The sequence below is a fragment of the Ranitomeya imitator genome, chromosome 2 (genome assembly GCF_032444005.1).
Source record: "Ranitomeya imitator isolate aRanImi1 chromosome 2, aRanImi1.pri, whole genome shotgun sequence".
In the NCBI taxonomy this organism is placed as follows: domain Eukaryota; kingdom Metazoa; phylum Chordata; class Amphibia; order Anura; family Dendrobatidae; genus Ranitomeya; species Ranitomeya imitator.
In genome coordinates, this window is record NC_091283.1 from 726,303,542 (window position 1) to 726,325,985 (window position 22,444).

The 22,444-nt window shown below is 38.8% G+C and overlaps 1 protein-coding gene across 1 annotated transcript in view; it reads left to right on the plus strand.

Annotated features, from left to right (window-relative positions):
- GRID1 (glutamate ionotropic receptor delta type subunit 1) overlaps positions 1-22,444 on the plus strand; it is a 2,008,846-nt gene that overhangs the window by 1,522,934 nt on the left and 463,468 nt on the right. Inside the window, exons 7-8 of the mRNA XM_069753192.1 lie at positions 1,857-2,018; positions 4,856-4,975. Of these exons, the coding sequence (XP_069609293.1) occupies positions 1,857-2,018; positions 4,856-4,975 (282 nt within the window). The remainder of the gene's footprint in view (positions 1-1,856; positions 2,019-4,855; positions 4,976-22,444) is intronic.

Here is a 22,444-nt window from a genome sequence, read left to right on the forward strand (position 1 = left end):
ATCTTCTCTATACACAGTATAATGGGCCAACAGCTTCCCTACACACAGTTTAATGCCCTCACAGCTTCACAATACACAGTATGATGGGTCCACAGGTCCCCTTTCTATGGTTTGATGGGCCAACGGATCCAATACACACAGTATAATGGCCTGTAGCTCCACAATACATAGCATAATGGCCCATCAGCTCCATAAATACAGTACACTATGATGTGCCCACTGCCCCCCAAAACACTGCATAATGGGCCCCGCAGTAGGCCCGACACTGTATGATTACCTCACGGCAGGCCCCGATCTGTATAATGGCACTCAAATTGGCTCCCACACTGTGTTATGGCCCCCATAATTTAGGAGAATTCCCCACAGATATCCCTACACTTTATGATGAGCCCACCCTTAATACGAGAGCCCCTCACACGGTATAAGGCCTCCCTACAGTAGTCCTGACACTTTCTAATTGCCCCTGCATTAGCTCTCAAATTGTATTCTGGCCCCCACATTAGCTCCCAAACTATGTAATGGCCCCTGCATTAGCCTACAAACTGTATTATAACCTCCACATTACCCCCCAATCTATATAATGGCCTTACATTAGCCACAAACTATATAATGGCCCCCTGAATTATCCATCAGACTCTATAATGGCCCCGCTTTAGCCCCCAAACTATATTTTGACCCATGCATTAACTCCCAAACTGTGTAATTGCTCCTCAATAGCCCCTGAACTGTACAATGCCCCTCATATTGGGTCCCATGCTATATAATGGCCCCACACATTATGAGGGTCCCCCACACACACCCGCACCCTCTGCCCCTCTAATAACTATGCTACATTGCAAATAAGAACAGGACAAATTTAAAATTGCAATTTGATGCAAATTAAATTGTGTTGCTGAATATAAGCAAATCTTACAAATTTGAACAAGTAGATTTGATCTTCCCTAATATATTGCAAAGTTTATTACCTTCACTTGTTCTATTGGTTTATGAAAATAAATGTGTTTACTATTTAAGGAAAAATAATGCAAACAATAGCACTGTATAATATATATTGAGACAGGCGGGAACATATCATTGCAATCTATGCAGACATTCAGAGCCTCAAGCGTTAAGGGGGCCAATTCCACTTCCAAAGCAGGTAGAAATGTGATTTTTTTTCATCAGCTATTGGCTACAAAGAGCCCATATTATGTTACTGCTCAGGGGCATTTTTCTGTCTGTGCCTGCCATTGTATTGAGGTTTACAATTAAAAAATATTCCCAGAATACAAAATTAGGTGATAACTACTTATCTCTGGGGGGTCTGAGAGCTAGAGACTGCAGCCATCCCAAAGCCAGGGTTCTGGATACCAAGAAACGGATTCTTCACTGCAGCATCTTGAATACACTAAGGCGGTGCACCTGCTCGACCTCCAGTCTGTTCATTGCCCATGACATTCCCGGAAGAAGCTGAAAGTTGTCATTCAAATTAAAAATATTTTATGGGAAAAAATAAGTTTACTCTTTGTTTCATCCTGTACTATGCCTCTTGTGGAAGATAAAAACTCAGTGAGCACAAAGCCTTAAGTGCCAAAGAGCTCTAAATCCCAGTGTCATTTGCCCTGTAAGTCTAGCACTTGGCATAGCAAAATGCATCATTATTTTTGCCTATTAATGTTACACATTAACGTTGACTCTATGAACAGTGATATTTTATCACATAAATAAAGCTTAGTGTCAATAAATGAAGTCAAGGATAAAATTGTTGCATCTTAACTGGTTGAGATGAATTTATTATGTTTTTTTCTCAAAGAAATCTGTTCCCTGTATTAAAGCATTACATTAACTTGAAAGAAACACTTTTGTGTTATTTGCAGGTGTCGAACCTTTATCTGTATGACAGTGTACTGATGCTGGCTAATGCCTTCCATAGAAAACTAGAAGACCGAAAGTGGCACAGTATGGCAAGCTTGAACTGCATGAGAAAGTCAACCAAACCTTGGAATGGAGGAAGGTCAATGCTGGACACCATTAAAAAGGTAATAACCGGCCTCTATTTTCATTCTCATCATTAAAGGATTACCAATAATATATTTAGTAGCAGGATAGCTATTATCAGCATATTTGTTTTGTGTTTAATTTTGTTACAGGTGTAAATAAATGATGAAATATTAATATTGGTATATGCAGTGACATCTATAAGCCAAACAAGTTGCAATGAAAAAATACCTGAAAAAAACATAAAATATTAATAGTAATACGGTAGAATATTAGAAAGACAATATATTATTATTATTGTTATTATTATTAACAACAACATAAACATTTAATTCCATCCCAAACTAGCTTCACATTTAATAAATGTTAGATTTTTTCAGCATCATGCCTCTATGTAAAGTGAGTCAATAGTGTAATAATTTTTAATCCAATATTTATTAAATGTGTTTTAGGGAATGTTCAGTGATTCAGTGTTACTTATTCTAAAATATTTTAGTTGTACATATATTACCGTATGTACTCGAGTATAAGCCGACCCGAGTATAAGCCGACCCCCCTAATTTTGCCACAAAAAACTGGGAAAACTTATTGACTCGAGTATAAGCCTAGGGTGGAAAATGCAGCAGCTACCGGTGAATTTCAAAAATAAAAATAGATGCTCCATACCGTTCATTATGGCCCCACAGCTGTGCCATATAGTGCTCTGCACCGTTCATTATTGCCCCATAGATGTACCATAGAAAGCTGTGCCATATAATGCTCTGCACCGTTCATTATTGCCCCATAGCTGTGCCATATAGTGCTCTGCAGTGTTCATTATTGCCCCATAGATGTACCATAGAAAGCTGTGTCATATAGTGCTCTGCACCATTCATTATTGCCCCATAGCTGTGCCATATAGTGCTCTGCACCGTTAATTATTGCCCCATAGCTGTGCCATATAGTGCTCTGCACCGTTCATTATTGCCCCATAGCTGTGCCATATAGTGCTCTGCACCGTTCATTATTGCCCCATAGCTGTGCCATATAGTGCTCTGCGCCGTTCATTATTGCCCCATAGCTGTGCCATATAGTGCTCTGCACCATTCATTATTGTCCCATAGATGCTCCTTATAAAGCTGTGCCATTGCTGCTGCTGCAATAATAAAAAAAAATGCCATACTCACCTGTCTTGCTTGCAGCTCCTCAGCATCCCGTCGTCTCTCCGCACTGACTGATCAGGCAGAGGGCGGCGCGCACACTATATGCGTCATCGCGCCCTCTGACCTGCACAGTCAGTGCGGAGAGACGCCGGGAAGATGGAGCGGCGCCCGGCGTGTCTAACGCGGACAGGTGAATATGTAATACTTACCTGCTCCCGGCGTCCCGCTCCTTCCCCCAGACAGCTGGTCTTCGGTGCCGCAGCCTCTTCCTCTATCAGCGGTCACCATTACCGCTCATTAGAGAAATGAATATGTGGCTCCACCCCTATGGGAGTGGAGTCCATATTCATTTCTCTAATGAGCGGTCCCACGTGACCGCTGAACAGGGGAAGAGCTGCAGCACCTGGAGACCGTGGGACTGCAGGGACAGCGCCAGGAGCCTGGAAGCAGGTAAGTATGCCTCAGCGCCCTCTCCCCCTCAACCGCCGACCCTGCCGCCCGCCGTAACTCGAGTATAAGCCGAGAGGGGCACTTTCAGCCCAAAAATTTGGGCTGAAAATCTTGGCTTATACTCGAGTATATATGGTACTTAAAAAAAAGAAACTTTTCAAGTGTTCATTCAACTCAGAAGTATTAAGTTAGTAAGTTATTCATTTTGAATCTGGAACAGTTTATAAAAAAAATAAAACATGTCCACATTATTTTATATATGTATTACACAGCAATTTATGTATAACCCTAATCTGTCCTAAATTCTCAAAAAGTTCCAGCTCAAGTTGGATAAGATGATTATCACAATTCTAAAACTTCAACATAATCAGAAAAAAAGATAAACCAACACGTTTCAAACGCAGAGATGTACATGGTGTGCCGGCCAATTACAGCCATGCCAATATTTAGCATGGCTGTGAATGTGCAAGAAGGAGCCCTGCAACTTTTCATCAAGCTTTATTAGTCTGCCAAACCCGAACAGTAAAACAAACATACTGTAAGAAGTCCATGTTCGGGGTGCACTCTTTACAGTTCGGGTTCACTCATCACTAAGTACCATGTTTGATTGATTTTATTTCAGTAAAGAAAGATGATTATCTATTAAATGCTGTCTCTCCATAAATTCTGTTATATTTTGTGCACTAATTGATTTTTGTCAACTTATCCAAGGGGAATAAACCCCATTTGCTCAGTGCTGTATAGTTTTCTTTTTAACTTGTGACTTGTGTGTTAGATTAGGTATTTAAGTACAATTTCTTTATGTTTGAATCAATTCTCCAACTGGAATTAATTTGATACCCCTAACCTGCCCCACAAGTACAGATCCTCAGTCATAATGCAATGTATCATACAGGTTCTAGGGAAATAAAGCAAATAATTTATAGCACTGATATAGCACTAATATTTTGTGTAAAATTATATTTCCCTATATTAATATTATATTCTTAATATTATAATCTGCCATTATTAATGCTAACTATATCTAAGAAATTGCTGTGGTTAATTCTATATCAGTAAACACATTATTGTTAAACGTTTGCAGACCTAGACTGGATAGAGTGAAAATTCTATCTGTGCTGATATTGTGTTATTAGTTCTACCATATGTGATTTGCTAATTAAATCATGATTTTACAGTAAGTACAGAAGCAAGGAAATAGTTTATTAGCTTTGTGTAACAGATAGTTACATTTCAGTACTCTAAAAATGTTGCCTCTCATTTTTTTGTAAATCTTATTTCTTCAGGGTCACATAACAGGATTAACTGGGATTATGGAGTTCAGGGAGGATGGCACAAATCCTCATGTACAGTTTGAAATTCTTGGAACAAGCTACAGTGAGACGTTTGGCAAAGATGTTCGAAGGGTAAATAATTTTTTTCTGATGTGTACCTAAATGCTGATTCATTTTTTAGTTTAAGCATTTTTAGACTATTTAGTCACAGAAATATCTCATGTTCATCTTTGTTGAACCATGTATATTAAGATAATATAATATAAGAAATTGGGTTAGTAAATTAGTGTATTGAGCTTAATATATTGCAATTTTGGAATTTCACTTTGCTATATTATGTCCAGTATAACAATTCAAACAAATTACCAACTGAAGTATACAATGAGGCTTTGTGCAAACAATGATTTTGTGAAAATTTCACTGATGACGCTAAGTGAAAACTAGGTGGATACTCTTCAAATTCTGAAAAACTTAGATGTTCTGCTTATTTTTGGCTCCAAAACCTCCTTAAAAAAACCCTCTGTGTGCAAATATCCTAACACATTTTTCCAATGGAAGTAACATTTTAACATTTTTGTTTTTGTGTCACAGAGTTTACAGAGTAGAACACATACAGTTAAACTCCAAAACCATAAATCTAGAATCCTAAATGCTGGTTTTAAGACAAACAGAAGACAATTTTAAAAAATAAACATTTGTCCTTTTCTTCTTTTGGATTCTGTCTGTGTTTAGCCAATAAGAACAATTGCTCAAAAACCCCATAAGTAATTCCTGTCTATTTCATGAGTGATTTAATAAAATATTTCAATGACATGGTTAATCCAGAACGCTATTTTTGAATTGCACATATTGCCCTGAGTAATATATTATTCTAGTGTGTGTTCTCACTGAGTTTTATTGATGAGCTTTGGAGTAGAACCTCTCAAAAAACAATGAGAAGCTAAAATAAATAGCTTTGAATGGAGAGTTGGAAAGTTTCTGCTACAAAAACTCAGCAAAAAAGTAATTGTGAACACACATGCTGCTTTTTCATAGATCTTAAAGCCAAAAGCTGGCCAACTGAATGTTTACAGTACTTGTAGACTATCAGAAGAGCAGAAATATTTCTACAAATATGAATTCACACTTAGGTAGCAAAAAAGGATCATCCCCGCGCTGCCGCAAGAAGAATTCCAAAAATTGTAGAGGTTTCAACGTGGTTTATTCTACGCATTTCAGGATTCAGGTGACCCCTTCATCAGGACATGCCACAAATATTGTTCAATGGTACAATATTTGTGGTATGTCCTGATATTGTACAATATTTGTGGTATGTCCTGATGAAGGGGTCACTTGAACCCTGAAACGCGTAGAGTAAACCACGTTGAAACATCTACAATTTTTGGAATCCTTCTTGCATCAGCGCGGGGATGATCCTTTTTTCCTACCTAAGTGTGTGTTTCAATCAGGTCCTGCACTGACCTATGGATCTGCAGCAGCCACCATTAATATATGTCCTTCCTTCAATCTCATCAGGTGAGTAGTTCTCTTGGTGGGCAACTTTGTGTAACGTTTGATAAGACCCTATTTGCGCTTTTGTGTTTCCTTCTTTTCTCTGACTACAAATATAAATTCACATTTAATAAGCAGTTTGTATCAAAACTTCAACAAGAAAGAGCTACAAATAAAATGTGACCCATTTATATTAAAATGTGTGACTTTTCTTGTAAGTCATCAATTTGGTGAAGTTTAAGGCAAATGTATAGACTGAATATTATTAGACATGTGCAAGAGTTTCTGCATGTTGTTTGTCAATTTTAATATATGTTTGTGCCTTTTGCTATATTTGGAAGAAAATATTCAGTTACTCCTTTACTTTAATGGGCATATAAAAATGCCAATATAAATGTGAGTCAGTATCTTTTAACATCAATTTAAAAAAAATTAAAATACTTATAAAAATTACATAATTTAAAAAGCCACCTAAAGCACTACAAAATGTATTAACAATTTCAGACATCTCCAAGTGTTGTTGAATGCTTTTTTCCATATGACTTTAAATGTAAAAAAGTAAGAATCATTTTTGCAATTGGCCAATAGGTAATAAATTGTTTTGGGCACATTAGTTAGTGCAATGAGTCAATACACAAAACATTTTTTGGGCACATTAAATCTAGCAAATGTACTTGTATTAGTTTAATAGCTGATGCCAGTAATATGCTATTGATTCTGCTTCAACTGTTGGGATCGCCACACTTCATTACAAACAAGAAGCCACTGTGTTGCTACTTTGAGTTTTTGAAAACACCTTACACAGGTACAGTAAGAGCTTTAGTGTTACATTTATTTGTCTATGGAAACAGTGGTATGGCCATTTCCTAAAAGTGTCCCAGAAGCCAATTTGCAACACAACTCCAGGCCGCATGTTACTTCTTTTAGGAGTCTGCGTGGTCTAAACGTGCACCAACGACTTAGTGGATCTCTGGATTTATCTCCCATTTTCACCTGGGAAGTTATTGGCTGGCAGTGGAAAAACATGACAGAATATTCCTCAGAAAAATATTATTAACCTCATTGATTGCATTTCACATGTTTTTCTGTGCTTGGTGTTCATATTTGATACTAAGTACTACCATTTTTTCATCATTTACATATCACTAACATGTCTATCGATCCTATGATTTCCATAATTCCATGACCATTTCTTCTTGGTTTTGCAATTTTAAAGTTGAGAATTGTAAAGAAGCATAAAATAAGAGGTGGTAATATGGGTATAGCACATTGTTTTGCTATATTGTTTTGTTATAGCTTTTGCTTTAGATATAATTTTTTTATATTAGTTTAGTTAAGTTTTAAAAAATCAATATATTATACTAGTTCCCATTTATTTTATGCTTTAATTAAAAAAGGAAAAAAAATATTCAAGGCAAAAATTATATTTTATCTTCTTATCCATCCATCACAATATTTTAAAGAGTAACCATTGTTTTACTTTTGATTCTACAAATCAATAGTAAACATGAAAATAAGTAACTTTGTAATATACTATATTTTATCAGAGAAATGTGCTTCTCTCGCCTCCTGAATTGATCAGCTATTTTCCAAATTCTCAATTCTTTTTTAAAGTCTGTCTTCAGTGAATACAGACTGATTATTTATCAGAAAATGTCATTAATGAGCTAGGAGATGACAATTAATACTGATTAGATTATTTGTAGAGAGGAGGAAGTCAGGAATAATTGTAGAGAAAGAGCTTCTCTCCTTTGGTCTACATGGAATCTTGTTAGTAGTACTAGTAACTTTTCCAATTTAGGAATTTGAAAATCTGTCTTCACTGAGAATAAATTTTACCAGTTAACTGAGAATTTTTAAAATTAAATATTATTCCTGGTGGAGAAATAAGTGAATTTCTATGATAAGATATATTACAAAGATTTTTTTAAGATATATTACACGATTTTTAAACAGATAGTTACACTGTAAGTTGATTTCAATCACATTTTTACATAAACAAGGATATTAAAACAAATTTAGCCCATCCGTAAAGATGTAAAATGCAATAGCCCATCTGTACAGGTGTAAAATTCAGCCAACTTAAATGTATCAAAAGAGTGAAATTACAATAACTCACATTAAATTGGTGGAATAAAATAGTTAAGAAAATTAGTTTATTTAAAGGTACGTTGAATTACATAGTTTTGTCAATTTAATTGTGTAATTCAAATTTGCAATTCAAATTGTGATTAGCACCTGTGTCAATAGGTAAGTGAAAAGCAATGAATGAAAATATGGGTAATTTTTTTTAATTCATTTGGAATATTCATTTTGTCTTAGATAAGTTTCTCTAAATGCCAAACTACTAAATGACAATTATATTAACAGAACAAATCAAATAATTTATGTAGGAAGAACATGTTATTCTGAGATTGTTGTATATGTTAAAATAATTCTCTTGGAATGAATATACTGTAGTAGCTTAAAGGGGTTGGCCATTTTACCCATATTTTAAGTATTGTTGCCATGACTTTGTGGCAGTTACTAATATAATATATAGGCTCTCCTCATGCACTTGTTAGTACTACATCTTCATAAACTTTAATGCGTTCCTGTTCATAAAACCAAGTCCTCTACATATTTTTTAAATAAAAATAAAGTGACATACCTCTTTTCAACTTCTCAGTTCAGCAGTTACTGAAAAAGCATTCACGTAGACTAATTGTTTTGCAAGCTTGCTGCAAGCACTATGCACACAATGGAGGCAACATTTTTTACTAGGGAAACACAAATTGATTCAATGACAATCAAATTCTTGTAATTTTTTTTTTAACCTGTTGAAGATAAACAATTTGCAATTCGCTCTATGCTGTAATTGTTCTCTTTGCAGAAGATTGGAATATTGCAAATTCGGCGATGGTGAGCTGAACTGAATATTGAAATATTTGCTCATCTATAATTAAGACTCCCCATGATTGTGATTCTGAAATAACACTATGGACCCATTTTGTGTAGGATCAATCTCTTTTGTTAGGAATGTATCCTGTTTTAAAATGAGTTATCTGTAAAATCAATACTTGCATTTTTTGTATATGTTTGCTGTATATAGTCTGAGACCTTTTCTGGGGAACATTGAAGTCCTTCATGCTTAAAGGACAACATTTTGCAGGCTGCATTATTGCTTTAAATAAACAAAAAATATAGAAAAGTAAAGAAAATTGACTCAAGGGGAATAAATAAGAGAGGAGAGAAAAAAAGCAGAAGAGAAAAAAGTGAGGGGGAAACAAATTGCAGGGGTAGTGTTGAGTAGACTATGGAAAAACGAAAAGAGAGAGTGGATAAAGGAATATCAGGGAGAAAATAGACCTAGTATAAGAACAAATAGGGAGAGGATAGAATATCAGAACTCATCACAGTTATGTGAACCCCTATATGACAATTAGATTGGAGGTTATGAAGTAAAGAATACTATACAAGAGCCAGCAAGGAATAGTGCTTCCGTGAGGGTAAAGGACTTTCTATAGAGAGCCTCGCTCGGAATAGAATCAACACCATCATGCATATAAAGGCATATATAAAAGAAAACCACAGCTGCAGATTAAAATTCTACCGTTAACTGGTGTGTTCTTAGCTTATAATAAACCTTCATTAGTCTACTTTATGAAATCTGTTAAATAAAATTGTTTCATAGTTACTTAGAAGATGACGTAGTTTAGTAGTAAAACCACCAGCTATCATACGTTGCCATCAATTATGCGTAATATATTGTATATGGTAAACAGAGAAACGTACACAAATACAACTTCTTGTGATTATGGTTGAGAACCAAAACCTCTGACCTCCAGCAAACTTGAAATAAACACACATATACTGCAAACATTCTCAATCGGGCAAAACTTGGAACTGTTGGTTGTCTTCCTTAGCTCTCAAATGTGCTCTGTCAAGATGTCCTCTGAGGTCCCTTTGTCTTTCTGGTAGGAGTAAAGATAAATAGTCTCCATGAAATGTTTTCAATAGCATTTCTTTTCTTTAAGGTCCATCTAGGAAGAGCTGGAAGAGTTCATATTGTTTTACCTTGGTGTATAATGCTAGCTGAATGTGTCTGTGACATTATGGCATGTTTTTACTGGTATCTGTTCACTCAGCAAATCACATCTCTTTTGTTAGGTGTTGAGTCTCCGCCGCTGCACAGGGGGAATCTCAAACCATGTCCTCTGCGGTCTCCCATTTTTCCCCAGCCACAGAGGAGCCTGCTCAACAGATGTCGGTCCCAGCGTCTTGCTCAAGCTATTCTAAACAGCATTAGTCAGTCGCGAGCAGATGCTCCAGGGAGTAAGTCCTGCTTTTCGTCTACTGAGCATGCCTGTGGGTCAACCTCTCATTGGAGGCCAGAAGTCACATGCTCAGGTCCTGTAATGGCTCTAATTGGACCACCAGGAAGGTTCCGGAAAGCTGCGACTATAAAAGGTTTGTATGGCCGCTCGGCCATACACTAGCATAGACCTGACAATGTATGCGTGTGCTGTGAGATTGATTTTGGTGAATGCTCCTAAATGATCCCCTTCCCTTTGGTTGTTGTTTGGGTATTAGGGTCAGTAGAGCAAACAAGTCAGTGCCTAATAGTGGCTTCACAGCTGCATTCACACTTCTGTCAGTGTAGTGTGGGAATTCCCTCTTGGACTCAGTATCTGCTCAGGGCGTCCTCAGGTGCAGGCTCAAAAGCCGAGGGGCAGAGCGAGTCCAACCACCAGTGTAGTGGGGGTGAATTCCAGGGATCCCACTAGTATCCACCTGCTACACCCTGCGACTGCTAACACAGCATAGTGTTTCTACTGCGACTCTGTGGTGTAACAAAGTTCGCTTCTATTCACACCGTGTGACGTTTAACCAACATGTGTTCAGCATTCATCCGCCATCTTGTTCCGCCATTACTTAGCAGCAGGTTCCATCACTGCATTGTGGACCCTGGGCTGCAAACATACCTTATTGCTATCTTTATATTTGGTGCATTCCGCCAGCCCTAACATTATACTAGCACCAGGGTCTGGTTAGTAATGGCGGATGAACAGTGACTGCAGCAGTACACTCAGCCTCTGGAGGGCAGGTTGGCGGCTCTTGGGCACTCAACCTCAGCTGTGGATGCTACCGCAGAAGCTGTTCAGGCTGCTAGCGTGGCGGCAGCTAGTTTGTCCACTGCCACCCCTGTTCCGACCTTATCATGCCTCCCGTAGCCAGATAGGTTCACTGGTGACCGAAAACTGTGTAGGGGATTTGTGAGCCAGTGTGCAATACACTTTGAGCTCATGGCTGCACGTTTTCCCACAGAATGGGCAAAGGTGGGATTCATAATTTCACTCCTGTCAAACAGGGCATTGGAGTGGGCTACTTTGCTGTGGGAGGGTGACGATTATGTGGCGAGAGTTCTGAAACAGGTCTTTTTGGGACCTTGAGTCACCCATGATACGGGGCTGAAACTGCTGGCATTGACACAGGGCTCGTCCATGGTCAGCCATTTTTCCATTCACTTCTGGTGAGTGAAGCAAACAAGTCAGTGCCTAATAGTGGCTTCACAGCTGCGTTCACACTTCTGTCAGCATAGGCTGAGAATTCCCGCTTGAATTCAGCATCTGCTCAGGGCGTCCTCAGGTGCGGGTTCAAAAGCCACCGACGGTCAGAGCGAGTCCATCCACCAGTGTAGTGGGGGTGAAATCTACGGATCCCACTAGCGTCCATCTGCTGCACCCTGTGACTGCTAACAGGACAGAGCGTTTCTATTGCGACTCTGTGGAGTAACAGAGTTCACTACTATTCACACCGGGTGACTTTTAACCCGTGTGTGTTCAGCATTCATCCACCATCTTGTTTCCGCCATTACTTAGCAGCAGGTTCCATCCCTGCACAGTGGATAGTGGATATTTATTTGGTGTATTCCTTAGGTTTAAGTCTCAGTGCTCTATGAAGCCGGTCAAGCTCCATGGGGGAATCAAGAGGAACATTTGGATTAGAATTGAAGAGGTGACAGTTCTTTGTTTAAGTCCGTTGGCTCAATCATTTAAGGGAGTCAGTGAATTCTTATATTATTCCATCTGACTCTATTTTCGGCATTGATAGGCATATTCAAGAGATATGAAAGGTATTGTATTATGATTAGTGATGAACAAATACATTCGGCACTATTGGTTACTCACACAAATAATATGTTATTTGGACTATTCGTTACTTGGCGAGTAATCAGTTATTCATCTTGTTATATTCAAGTGACCCACCCAGCATGTTTGCTGCTTTTTTTGCAGCCAATTTACAGTTGTGCTCAAAAGTTTACATACCCTGGCAGAATTTTTGCTTTATTGGCTTTTTTTCAGAGAATATGAATATCACCAAAACTTTTTCTCCTCTCATGGTCAATGGTTTCTCTTTTTAAATCATAATGACAACCCGAAACATCCAAATGACCCTAATCAAAAGTTCACATACCCTGGTAATTTTGGCCTAATAATATGCACAGAAGTTGACACAAATAGGTTTAAATGGTTACTAAAGGTAACATCCTCACCTGTGACCTGTTTGCTTGTGATCAGTGTGTGTGCATAAAAGCTGAGTGAGTTTCTGGGATCCAGACAGACTCTTGCATTTTCATCCAGTCACTCAAATTTCTGGATTGGGAGTCATGGGGAAAGCAAAAGAATTGCTAATGGATCTACAGGAAAGTAGATTGAACTGTATAAAACAGGAAAGGGATACAAAAAGATATCCAAATAATTGATAATGCCAGTCAGCAGCATTCAAACTATGATTAAAAAAAGAAAAATCAGGGGCTCTGAAAAAACAAAACCACGGTAAGGTAGACTAACCAAAATGTCATCCACAACTTCCAGGAAAATTGTTCAGGATGCAAAGAATAACCCACAAATAACATCAGCTGAAATACAGGACTCTATGAAAACTTGCTGTGTGGTTGTTTCAAGATGCACAATAAAGAGGCACTTGAAGAAAAATGGGCTGCATGGTCGAGTTGCCAGAAGAAATCCATTACTGTACAAATTCCAGAAAGTATCTCACCTACAATACACAAAACAGCACAGAGACAAGCCTCAAAACTTCTGGACCAAGGTAATTTGGAGTGATGAGACAAAAATTTAACTTTTTGGCCACAACCATAAACATTACATTTGGAGAGAGGTCAACAAGGCCTATGATGAAAGGAACATCATTCCTACTGTAAAGCATGGATGTGGATTGCTGTAGTTTTGGGGATGTGTGAGCTACAAAGGCTCAGGAAACTTTGTCAAAGGTGAAGGAAAGATGAATGCAGCACGTTACGTTTAGCAAATACTGGAGGCAAATTTACACTCATCAGCCCAGAAGCTGCACATTCTATGTACTTGGACATTCCAACATGATAACAATCAACACACAAAGCCAAGATGACCTGTCATTGGCTACAGCTGAGCAAAGTGTAGTTTCTGGAGTGGCCTGTTATGATCTGGTGGTCTAGGAGCAGCATGTGACGTACTCTGGAGAAGGTGGTACCTGTACTAACCGCAGACCCTGAACTTAGCACCGCAACTAGAAGTAGCCATGGGATGTACCTAACACTCCCGACACCTCGACACAGCCTAGGGACTAACTTCCCCTAAAGATAGAAATGGGAAAACTATCTTGCCTCAGAGAAAATCCCCAAAGGATAGACAGCCCCCCACAAATATTGACTGTGAGAGGAGAGGGAAATGACATACGCAGACTGAAATCAGGATTTAGCAAAGGAGGCCTTTCTAGCTAAAAAGAAAGAATAGGACAGAGTACTATGCGGTCAGTATTAAAACACTAGAAAATATCCACCACAGAAAATACAAATCTCCACATCTGACTAAAGACATGTAGGGTATATCTGCATCTCCAGAGATACAGCTTGGCTGCAAAAAATCCTTACACAGACAAAGCTGGACAAGACAAAACATGAAAATGCACAGAACTATAAGGCCCACAGCATGTGGACAGCAAAAACAAAGCCAGAACTTATCTTTCTTGAAAGAACAGCAAAACAGGAGAGACCAGTCAGGGATGTGAATCCTCCAAAAATAATGGACAACTGGCACAGACTAAAGGATCAAGCAAGACTAAATAGCCCAGTCCAAATTGCAATAAGTGGACACACCTGATAAATGCTGCTATCCAAAGACAGCAGCACTACCACTCATAACCACCGGAGGGAGCCCAAGAGCAGAATTCACAACAGTGGCCATCTCAGTCTTCTCACCTCAATATAATTGAGCCACTCTGGAGAGATCTCAAGCACAGAGTTCATGCTAGATATCCCAGGAATTTAGAGAAACAGGAGGCTTTTGCCAAGAAAAAGTGGGCAGCTTTACCATCTGAGAAAATAAAGAACCTCATTCACAACTACCACAAAAGACTTCAAGCTGTCATTGATGTTAGAGGGGGAATAATATTGTATTAAGAAATTGGGTATGTAAACTTTTGATCAGGGTCATTAGGATGTTTTGGGTTGTCATTATGATTTAAAAAGAGAAAACACAGTAGTTTGACGATAAATGGCTTCAGCCAGCAAATAACCATGAGTGGAGAAAATGTTTTGGTGTTATCATTCATATTCTCATAAAAAGGCCAAGAAAGCAAAAATTCTGCTGGGGTATGTAAACTTTTGAGCTCAACTGGACTTGCACAGCTGGCTTGCCAATCACAGTAATGCCGGTGCCATCTTTGGTGTGGCATTACTGTGATTGACTGGCCTTCCAGCATCATGGGGAATATTTAATGGCTGCCAGTGCCATCTTGGGAACATTGCAGACAGAAACAGCGTAGAGAACGCGTTGTTTGAGCATACGGAAAGTGAAAGCATTTTAGGGAGAATGATAGGAGTTTATACTGACTATTTATTCATTCCAAAAATCTCTTTTAAGAGCTGAAGATTGTGAAGATATTAAATTACTTGTTTGTCAGGTGATGATTTCAGTAGAATTGAGATATTTAGTAAGAGGGAGGGAGGGATGGTGGATGTTCTGATCATTGGAAGTACATGTTGCAGATCTCTGCTATTTTCCTATGTGTTGTATAGTAGTTATTATAAGGAACAGACTGTAGGATTAGGGTGAAGTAGGGAGGGTATAATCCACTACCATAATATACATTTGTAGAGTGAAATAAATATTAGCTACATAATATTCCTGTTTAGCAGCCTATTTTTTAATGAAAATGGTACTCATCAGTGCCAGCAAATAGTAACATCCATTCATTAATCTAATTGCTAAATAATATCCCTCATCTATCTCTTAAATACTTAAAAATTCCCCCCCCATTTAAAAAAAAAAATAGTGTTTCTTTATCTAGCAGTTGTGCGCCTGGCGCAAGCTGGGTAGAGATAATCTTACGTGACAATGAATCTGGAGTGTGTCAGCAAGGCGATTTAAAAAATAATAATTTTTTTCTCTTGCCTTAAAAAACTGCATTTCTTTATCTAACAGTTGTGCAACTGGAGCAATCTGGGTAGAGATAATCTTATGTGACAATTTAGCAGGGGCAATAATCTTCATTATTCCGAATTTGGAGTGTGTCAGCAAGGCGATTGAATAAAAGTTAATAATTTTCATTTGTCTTATAAAACTGTGTTTCTTTATCAAGCAGTTGTACGACTGGAGCAAAGCTTGCAGAGATAAGAAAAAATTACTATTTACTTGTAATTAATGTCAGTCTGCTATTAACCTATGTAATCAAGCAGCGGACTCCAAAAAGATAGACACTAGTGATGAGCTAACAAGCTTGCCACTACTCGATACTTGCCCAAGTACTATTCAGCAGGAGTCTTTTTAGAGTGCCAATCAACATGCAGGGACTGTCTGACACACACTGTAATACCACAGCCATCTTTGTTGTGGTATTACAGTGATTGGCTGGCCGCAGAGCATAATCAGGTCTACAAGAGACCTGATGCTGCCCTGCTCACCGCATTCTGCTCTGGACTCAGCAAGTGTAGGGAGAGCCGCTGCTGAGATAGGGTCAGATTCTTACTTTTGTTAGTTAGTGTGGGTCTACTAATGTTCAATCCACAAATCCTGATAATCCAACAGTACTTTTTAGGGCTAATTCAGGGGTACAAAGATTGCAGTGCTAGGTAGGCAGGGAAGTCTATGTGCACATATCCACATCAGTGCAAGGCATGCAGGCACTGTATGTGAGTATGAAAACCAAAAGGAAAAAAGTGTAATGCACAATTGGCTCCTAAACACCTATTTCACCTCCTTCGGACCAGTTAGCGTTATTCAAGCCACAACGGAATACGGGTGCTTATTGCTTGCAACAATAAAAACTGGAAGAAAAACGAGCACTCACCATCCGTACAAAATGTACTTTCTTTATTGAGGCTTCATAATAAAATAGCAGAGCATAGCAGGGAGAACCTGTGGTTCCTAGTGACGACGGCCGTTTCGCGCTCCTGCGCTTCTATGGGTCTAATGGTAACATCAGGTAGGAGGACTTCTTAAGCACATCCGCCCAAGGAGTGCTCTCCCACCTGTGTGCATCACCGTGCTACGAAACTCCTACTAATTGGTAAGAAACATTAAAAACAATGTATAGTAGAACAAATGACTTGGCAAACTTAGAGATGAACAAATGCTGATCCAAAACACAGAATACTGCAACAGAATACCAAAATTACTTTACAAGAAAACTGACATATCGGTTCTGTCATTTAACCCTAAGGGGCTCATTACATTGACTCTCAGTATCCACCTCCACTCTCTTCTTAATAGCAGCTTATGGAGGTCACCTCCCTGTACTGGCAGGGTTACCCTCTCAAGACCTGCAAACCGCTGGCATGCTGCATCTCCTCCGTGGTGGGTACGTATAAGACTTATGAGTCTAGGGACTCCTTTACCAGTGCTGATGGATTTGTAGTGTTCCCTAAATCTAATGAAAAGAGGGCGTATGGTCTTCCCCACATAATAAAAACCGCACGGACATAACAGGGCATATACAACATACGTAATTCTACAAGATATAAACAAAAAGTTTGTTTTTAGCTTTAAATTTGGTCCTATGGACCATTGTATAAGAACAGCTATAAGAAACAGCTGGCATATCCTGGAGAGAGACCCTATTTTAGCAGGTCCAGTGAATAGAGGCCCGTTGTTCGCCTGCCGCCGGGGTAAAAATCTAAAAGATGTACTAGTACACAATAGAGTGGTATCTAAACAGGATAATTGGTTAACAGCGGGTATTCCACAAGGTAATGTCAAATGTGGACACTGTAATTTAGGTGGTTTAGGAGCAACATGGGACGAGCTCTGAAGGAAGTGGTACCTGTACTGACCGCAGTCCCTAAGCTCAACACAACACTAGAAGTAGCCGTGGGAAGCTCCTGTCACTCCCTAGGCACCTCGTCACAGCCTGAGAACTAACTACCCCTAAAGATAGAAAGAGGAAAACTATCTTGCCTCAGAGAAAATCCCCAAAGGATAGATAGCCCTCCACAAGTAATGACTGTGAGTGGAGAGTGAAAAGACATACACAGAATGAAACCAGGATGTAGCACAGGAGGCCAGTCTAGCTAGATAGATAGGACAGGATAGAATACTGTGCGGTCAGTATTAAAAACTACAAAAATCCACACAGAGTTTACAAAAATCTCCACACCTGACTAAAGGTGTGGAGGGTAAATCTGCTTCCCAGAGCTTCCAGCTTAACTGAATAAATCCATACTGACAAGCTGGACAAAACATAGAAAGCACAGAACGAATAAGTCCACAACCTGTGGACAGAAAAGAGCAAGCAAGGACTTAACTTTGCTGAACTGGTCAGGATAACAGGGAAATCCAAGAGAGATGTGAATCCAACCAGGAACCATTGACAAGTGGCACTGGCTGAAGGAAGAGCCAGGCAAAAATAGCCGAGCAGAAAGAAAATCAGTGGAAGCAGCTGCAGACTGCTAAATCCAAGGAGCAGCCATACCACATAAAACCACCGGAGGGAGCCCAAGAGCAGAACTCACAAAAGTGCCACTTACAACCACCGGAGGGAGCCCAAGAGCGGAATTCACAACAGTAACCCTGCCAGTACAGGGAGGTGACCTTAGGGTTAAATGACAGAACCGATATGTCAGTTTTCTTTTAAAGTAATTTTGGTATTCTGTTGCAGTATTCTGTGTTTTGGACCAGCATTTGTTCATCTCTAAGTTTGTCAAGTCATTTGTTCTACTATACATTGTTTTTAATGTTTCTTACCAATTAGTAGGAGTTTCGTAGCACGGTGACGCACACAGGTGGGAGAGCACTCCTTGGGTGGATGTGCTTAAGAAGTCCTCCTACCTGACGTTACTATTAGACCCGTAGAAGCGCAGGAGCGCGAAATGGCCGTCGTCACAAGGAACCACAGGTTCTCCCTGCTATGCTCTGCTATTTTATTATGAAGCCTCAATAAAGAAAGTACATTTTGTACGGATGGTGAGTGCTCATTTTTCTTCCAGTTTTTACTGTATGTGAGTATATAGATCCCGCTGCATACATTAAAAGGCTCCATTACTGTCTGCTGCTGCATATTTTATATATATGTAGCTGCATGTATCCGTGGCTAAGATTTTTTTTTTGCTATATCTGCTAATTTTATTACAAAGCAATCCATAGCACCCTTTTTTCTACATGTATTTGCTTGGTCACACTGGAGACTACAGCCAGGTCATTGCAATACTAGTGTATGAAAATCTAACAATTTTAAATTTTTTTTTGTGCTCCAGGCATCTAATGTGAGTGGGCAGAAAATTCTGGCCTTTTTTTAACTATAGTATTTTTTGGAGTGTCTTGCAACATTTTTGGACACCATTTTGCTGACCAAAAAATCTGTAGTTGGCCCAAAAAATATTTAGCTACTGTTCTTATATTTATCACTGTGATTTGTATGCCACACGCATCGCATTTCATTGAGCTAAATAATTCACAATTTAAGGACTCCAATTTTTGTGTGTCATAGCCTACTTATTGACACAGTATTGGTGGGACAAAAAACCAATGCCATATTTTGATTGGTCTATCTGTGGTCTCCAAATACTTGCTTTTTAGGCATACATTCCAGTTTTTTGTCTGCTACCCTTGGTCTATACAGTATTTTGTGATTTAAAAAAAAAAATCCAGGCCACATATTGAAACAGTCTGTTATCTCAGTCACATGCCCGGTCTATCTGTGGTGTTCAAATCCTTTCTTTTCAGGCATACATTCCAGTTTTTTGTCTGATACCCTTGGTCAATACAGTATTTTGTGGCTAAAATTATTTTTAAAAAAATATAGGCCACATATTTAACCCCTTTACCCCCAAGGGTGGTTTGCACGTCAATGACCAAGCCAATTTTTACAATTCTGACCACTGTCCCTTTATGAGGTTATAACTCTGGAATGCTTCAACGGATCCTGGTGATTCTGACAATGTTTTCTCGAGACATATTGTACTTCATAATAGTGGTAAAATTTCTTTGATATTACCTGCATTTATTTGTGAAAAAATGGAAATTTGGCGAAAATTTTGAAAATTTTGCAATTTTCCAAATTTGAATTTTTATGCAATTAAATCACAGAGATATGTCACACAAAATACTTAATAAGTAACATTTCCCACATGTCTAATTTACATCAGCACAATTTTGGAACCAATTTTTTTTTGTTAGGGAGTTATAAGGGTTAAAAGTTGACCAGCAATTTCTCATTTTTAAAACACCATTTTTTTTAGGGACCACATTTCATTTGAAGTCATTTTGATGGGTCTATATGTTAGAAAATACCCAAGTGTGACACCATTCTAAAAACTGCACCCCTCAAGGTGCTCAAAACCACATTCAAGAAGTTTATTAACCCTTCAGGTGTTTCACAGGAATTTTTGAAATGTTTAAATAAAAATGAACATTTAACTTTTTTTCACAAAAAATTTAATTCAGCTCCAATTTGTTTTATTTTACCAAGGGTAACAGGAGAAAATGGACTGCAAATGTTGTTGTACAATTTGTCCTAAGTACGCCGATACCCCAGATGTGGGGGTACAGCACTGTTTGGGCGCATGACAGAGCTCAGAAGCGAAGGAGGGCAATTTGACTTTTCAATGCAAAATTGACAGGAATTAAGATGGGACGCCATGTTGCGTTTGGAGAGCCACTGATGTGCCTAAACATTGAAACCCCCCACAAGTGACACCATTTTGGAAAGTAGACCCTCTAAGGAACTTATCTAGAGGTGTGGTGAGCACTTTGACCCACCAAGTGCTTCACAGAAGTTTATAATGCAGAACCGTAAAAATAAAAAATCATATTTTTTCACAAAAATCATCTTTTCGCCTCCAATTTTTTATTTTCCCAAGGGTAAAAGAAGAAATTGGACCATTAAAGTTGTTGTACAATTTTTCCTGAGTATGCTGATACCTCATATGTGGCGGTAAACCACTGTTTGGGCGCATAGGAGAGCTCAGAAGGGAAGGAGCGCCGTTTGACTTTTCAATGCAAAATTGACAGAAATTGAGATGGGTCGCCATGTTGCGTTTGGAGAGCCACTGATGGGCCTAAACATTGAAACCCCCCACAATTGACACCATTTTGGAAAGTAGACCCCCTAAGGAACTTATCTGGATGTGTGGTGAGCACTTTGACCCACCAAGGGCTTCACAGAAGTTTATAATACAGAGCCATAAAAATAAAACAAAATTTTTTTCCCACAAAAATTATTTATTTAGCCCCCAGTTTTGTATTTTCCCAAGGGTAACAGGAGAAATTGGACCCCAAAAGTTGTTGTCCAATTTGTCCTGAGTACGCTGATACCCCACATATGGGGGGAACCACCGTTTGGGCGCATGGGAAGGCTCGGAAAGGAAGGAGCGTCATTTGGAATGCAGACTTAGATGGAATGGTCTGCAGGTGTCACATTGCGTTTGCAGAGCCCCTAATGTACCTAAACAGTAGAAACTCCCCACAAGTGACACCATTTTGGAAAGTAGACCCCCTAAGGAACTCATCTAGATGTGTTGTGAGAGCTTTGAACCCCCAAGTGTTTCACTACAGTTTATAACGCAGAGCTGTGAAAAAAATTCCTGTGAAACACCTGAAGGGTTAATAAACTTCTTGAATGTGGTTTTGAGCACCTTGAGGGGTGCAGTTTTTAGAACGGTGTCACACTTGGGTATTTTCCATCATATAGACCCCTCAAAATGACTTCAAATGAGATGTGGTCCCTAAAATAAAATGGTGTTGGAAAAATGAGAAATTGCTGGTCAACTTTTAACCCTTATAACTCCCTAATAAAAAAAAATTTGAGTTCCAAAATTGTGCTGATGTAAAGTAGACATGTGGTAAATGTTACTTATTAAGTATTTTGTGTGACATATCTCTGTGATTTAATTGCATAAAATTTCAAATTTGGAAAATTGCAAAATTTTCAAAATTTTTGCCAAATTTCCATTTTTTTCACAAATAAACACAGGTAATATCAAAGAAATTTTACCACTTTCATGAAGTACAATATGTCACGAGAAAACATTGTCAGAATCACCTGGATCTATTGAAGCGTTCCAGAGTTATAACCTCATAAAGGGACAGTGGTCAGAATTGTAAAAATTGGCCAACGTGCAAACCACCCTTGGGGGTAAAGGGGTTAAGCACATCTAAGAGACTGGGTTAATATGCCCCACAGGCCTATTCAGGTTGCAGCCTTACAGATATTGGAACATGATCATTGCCACACTAAGGCCTTTACCTGAGCTCTGTAGCACTGCCTGTCAACTGCCTATCACTCCACACACCTTGACACTCTCTGGGAAATATCCTGTAATTACTCCATTGTTGCTCAAAACCATGCAAAAGATACATTCTGCCTGGTTGGGTAGTTTCCAGAAGAATTGCGTAGGCTTGGTCCTGTCTCTTTCGCTTGAGGAGGCTGCTTCCAAGTAAAATGAGGCTTGTACATGTTGCTGACATGGGTTTGAGGCCTGAGAGATTGACCACAATACAGGTTCTCACTTGCATACTGTGTATTCAGAATTTAATTCTAATGCTTTTGGTGTCTGGTAGAATCCAATTTACTGACATTAATCATACAGCTCACCCAACTCCTGTATTATATTCAACTTACAGCAGCTTCAACCGC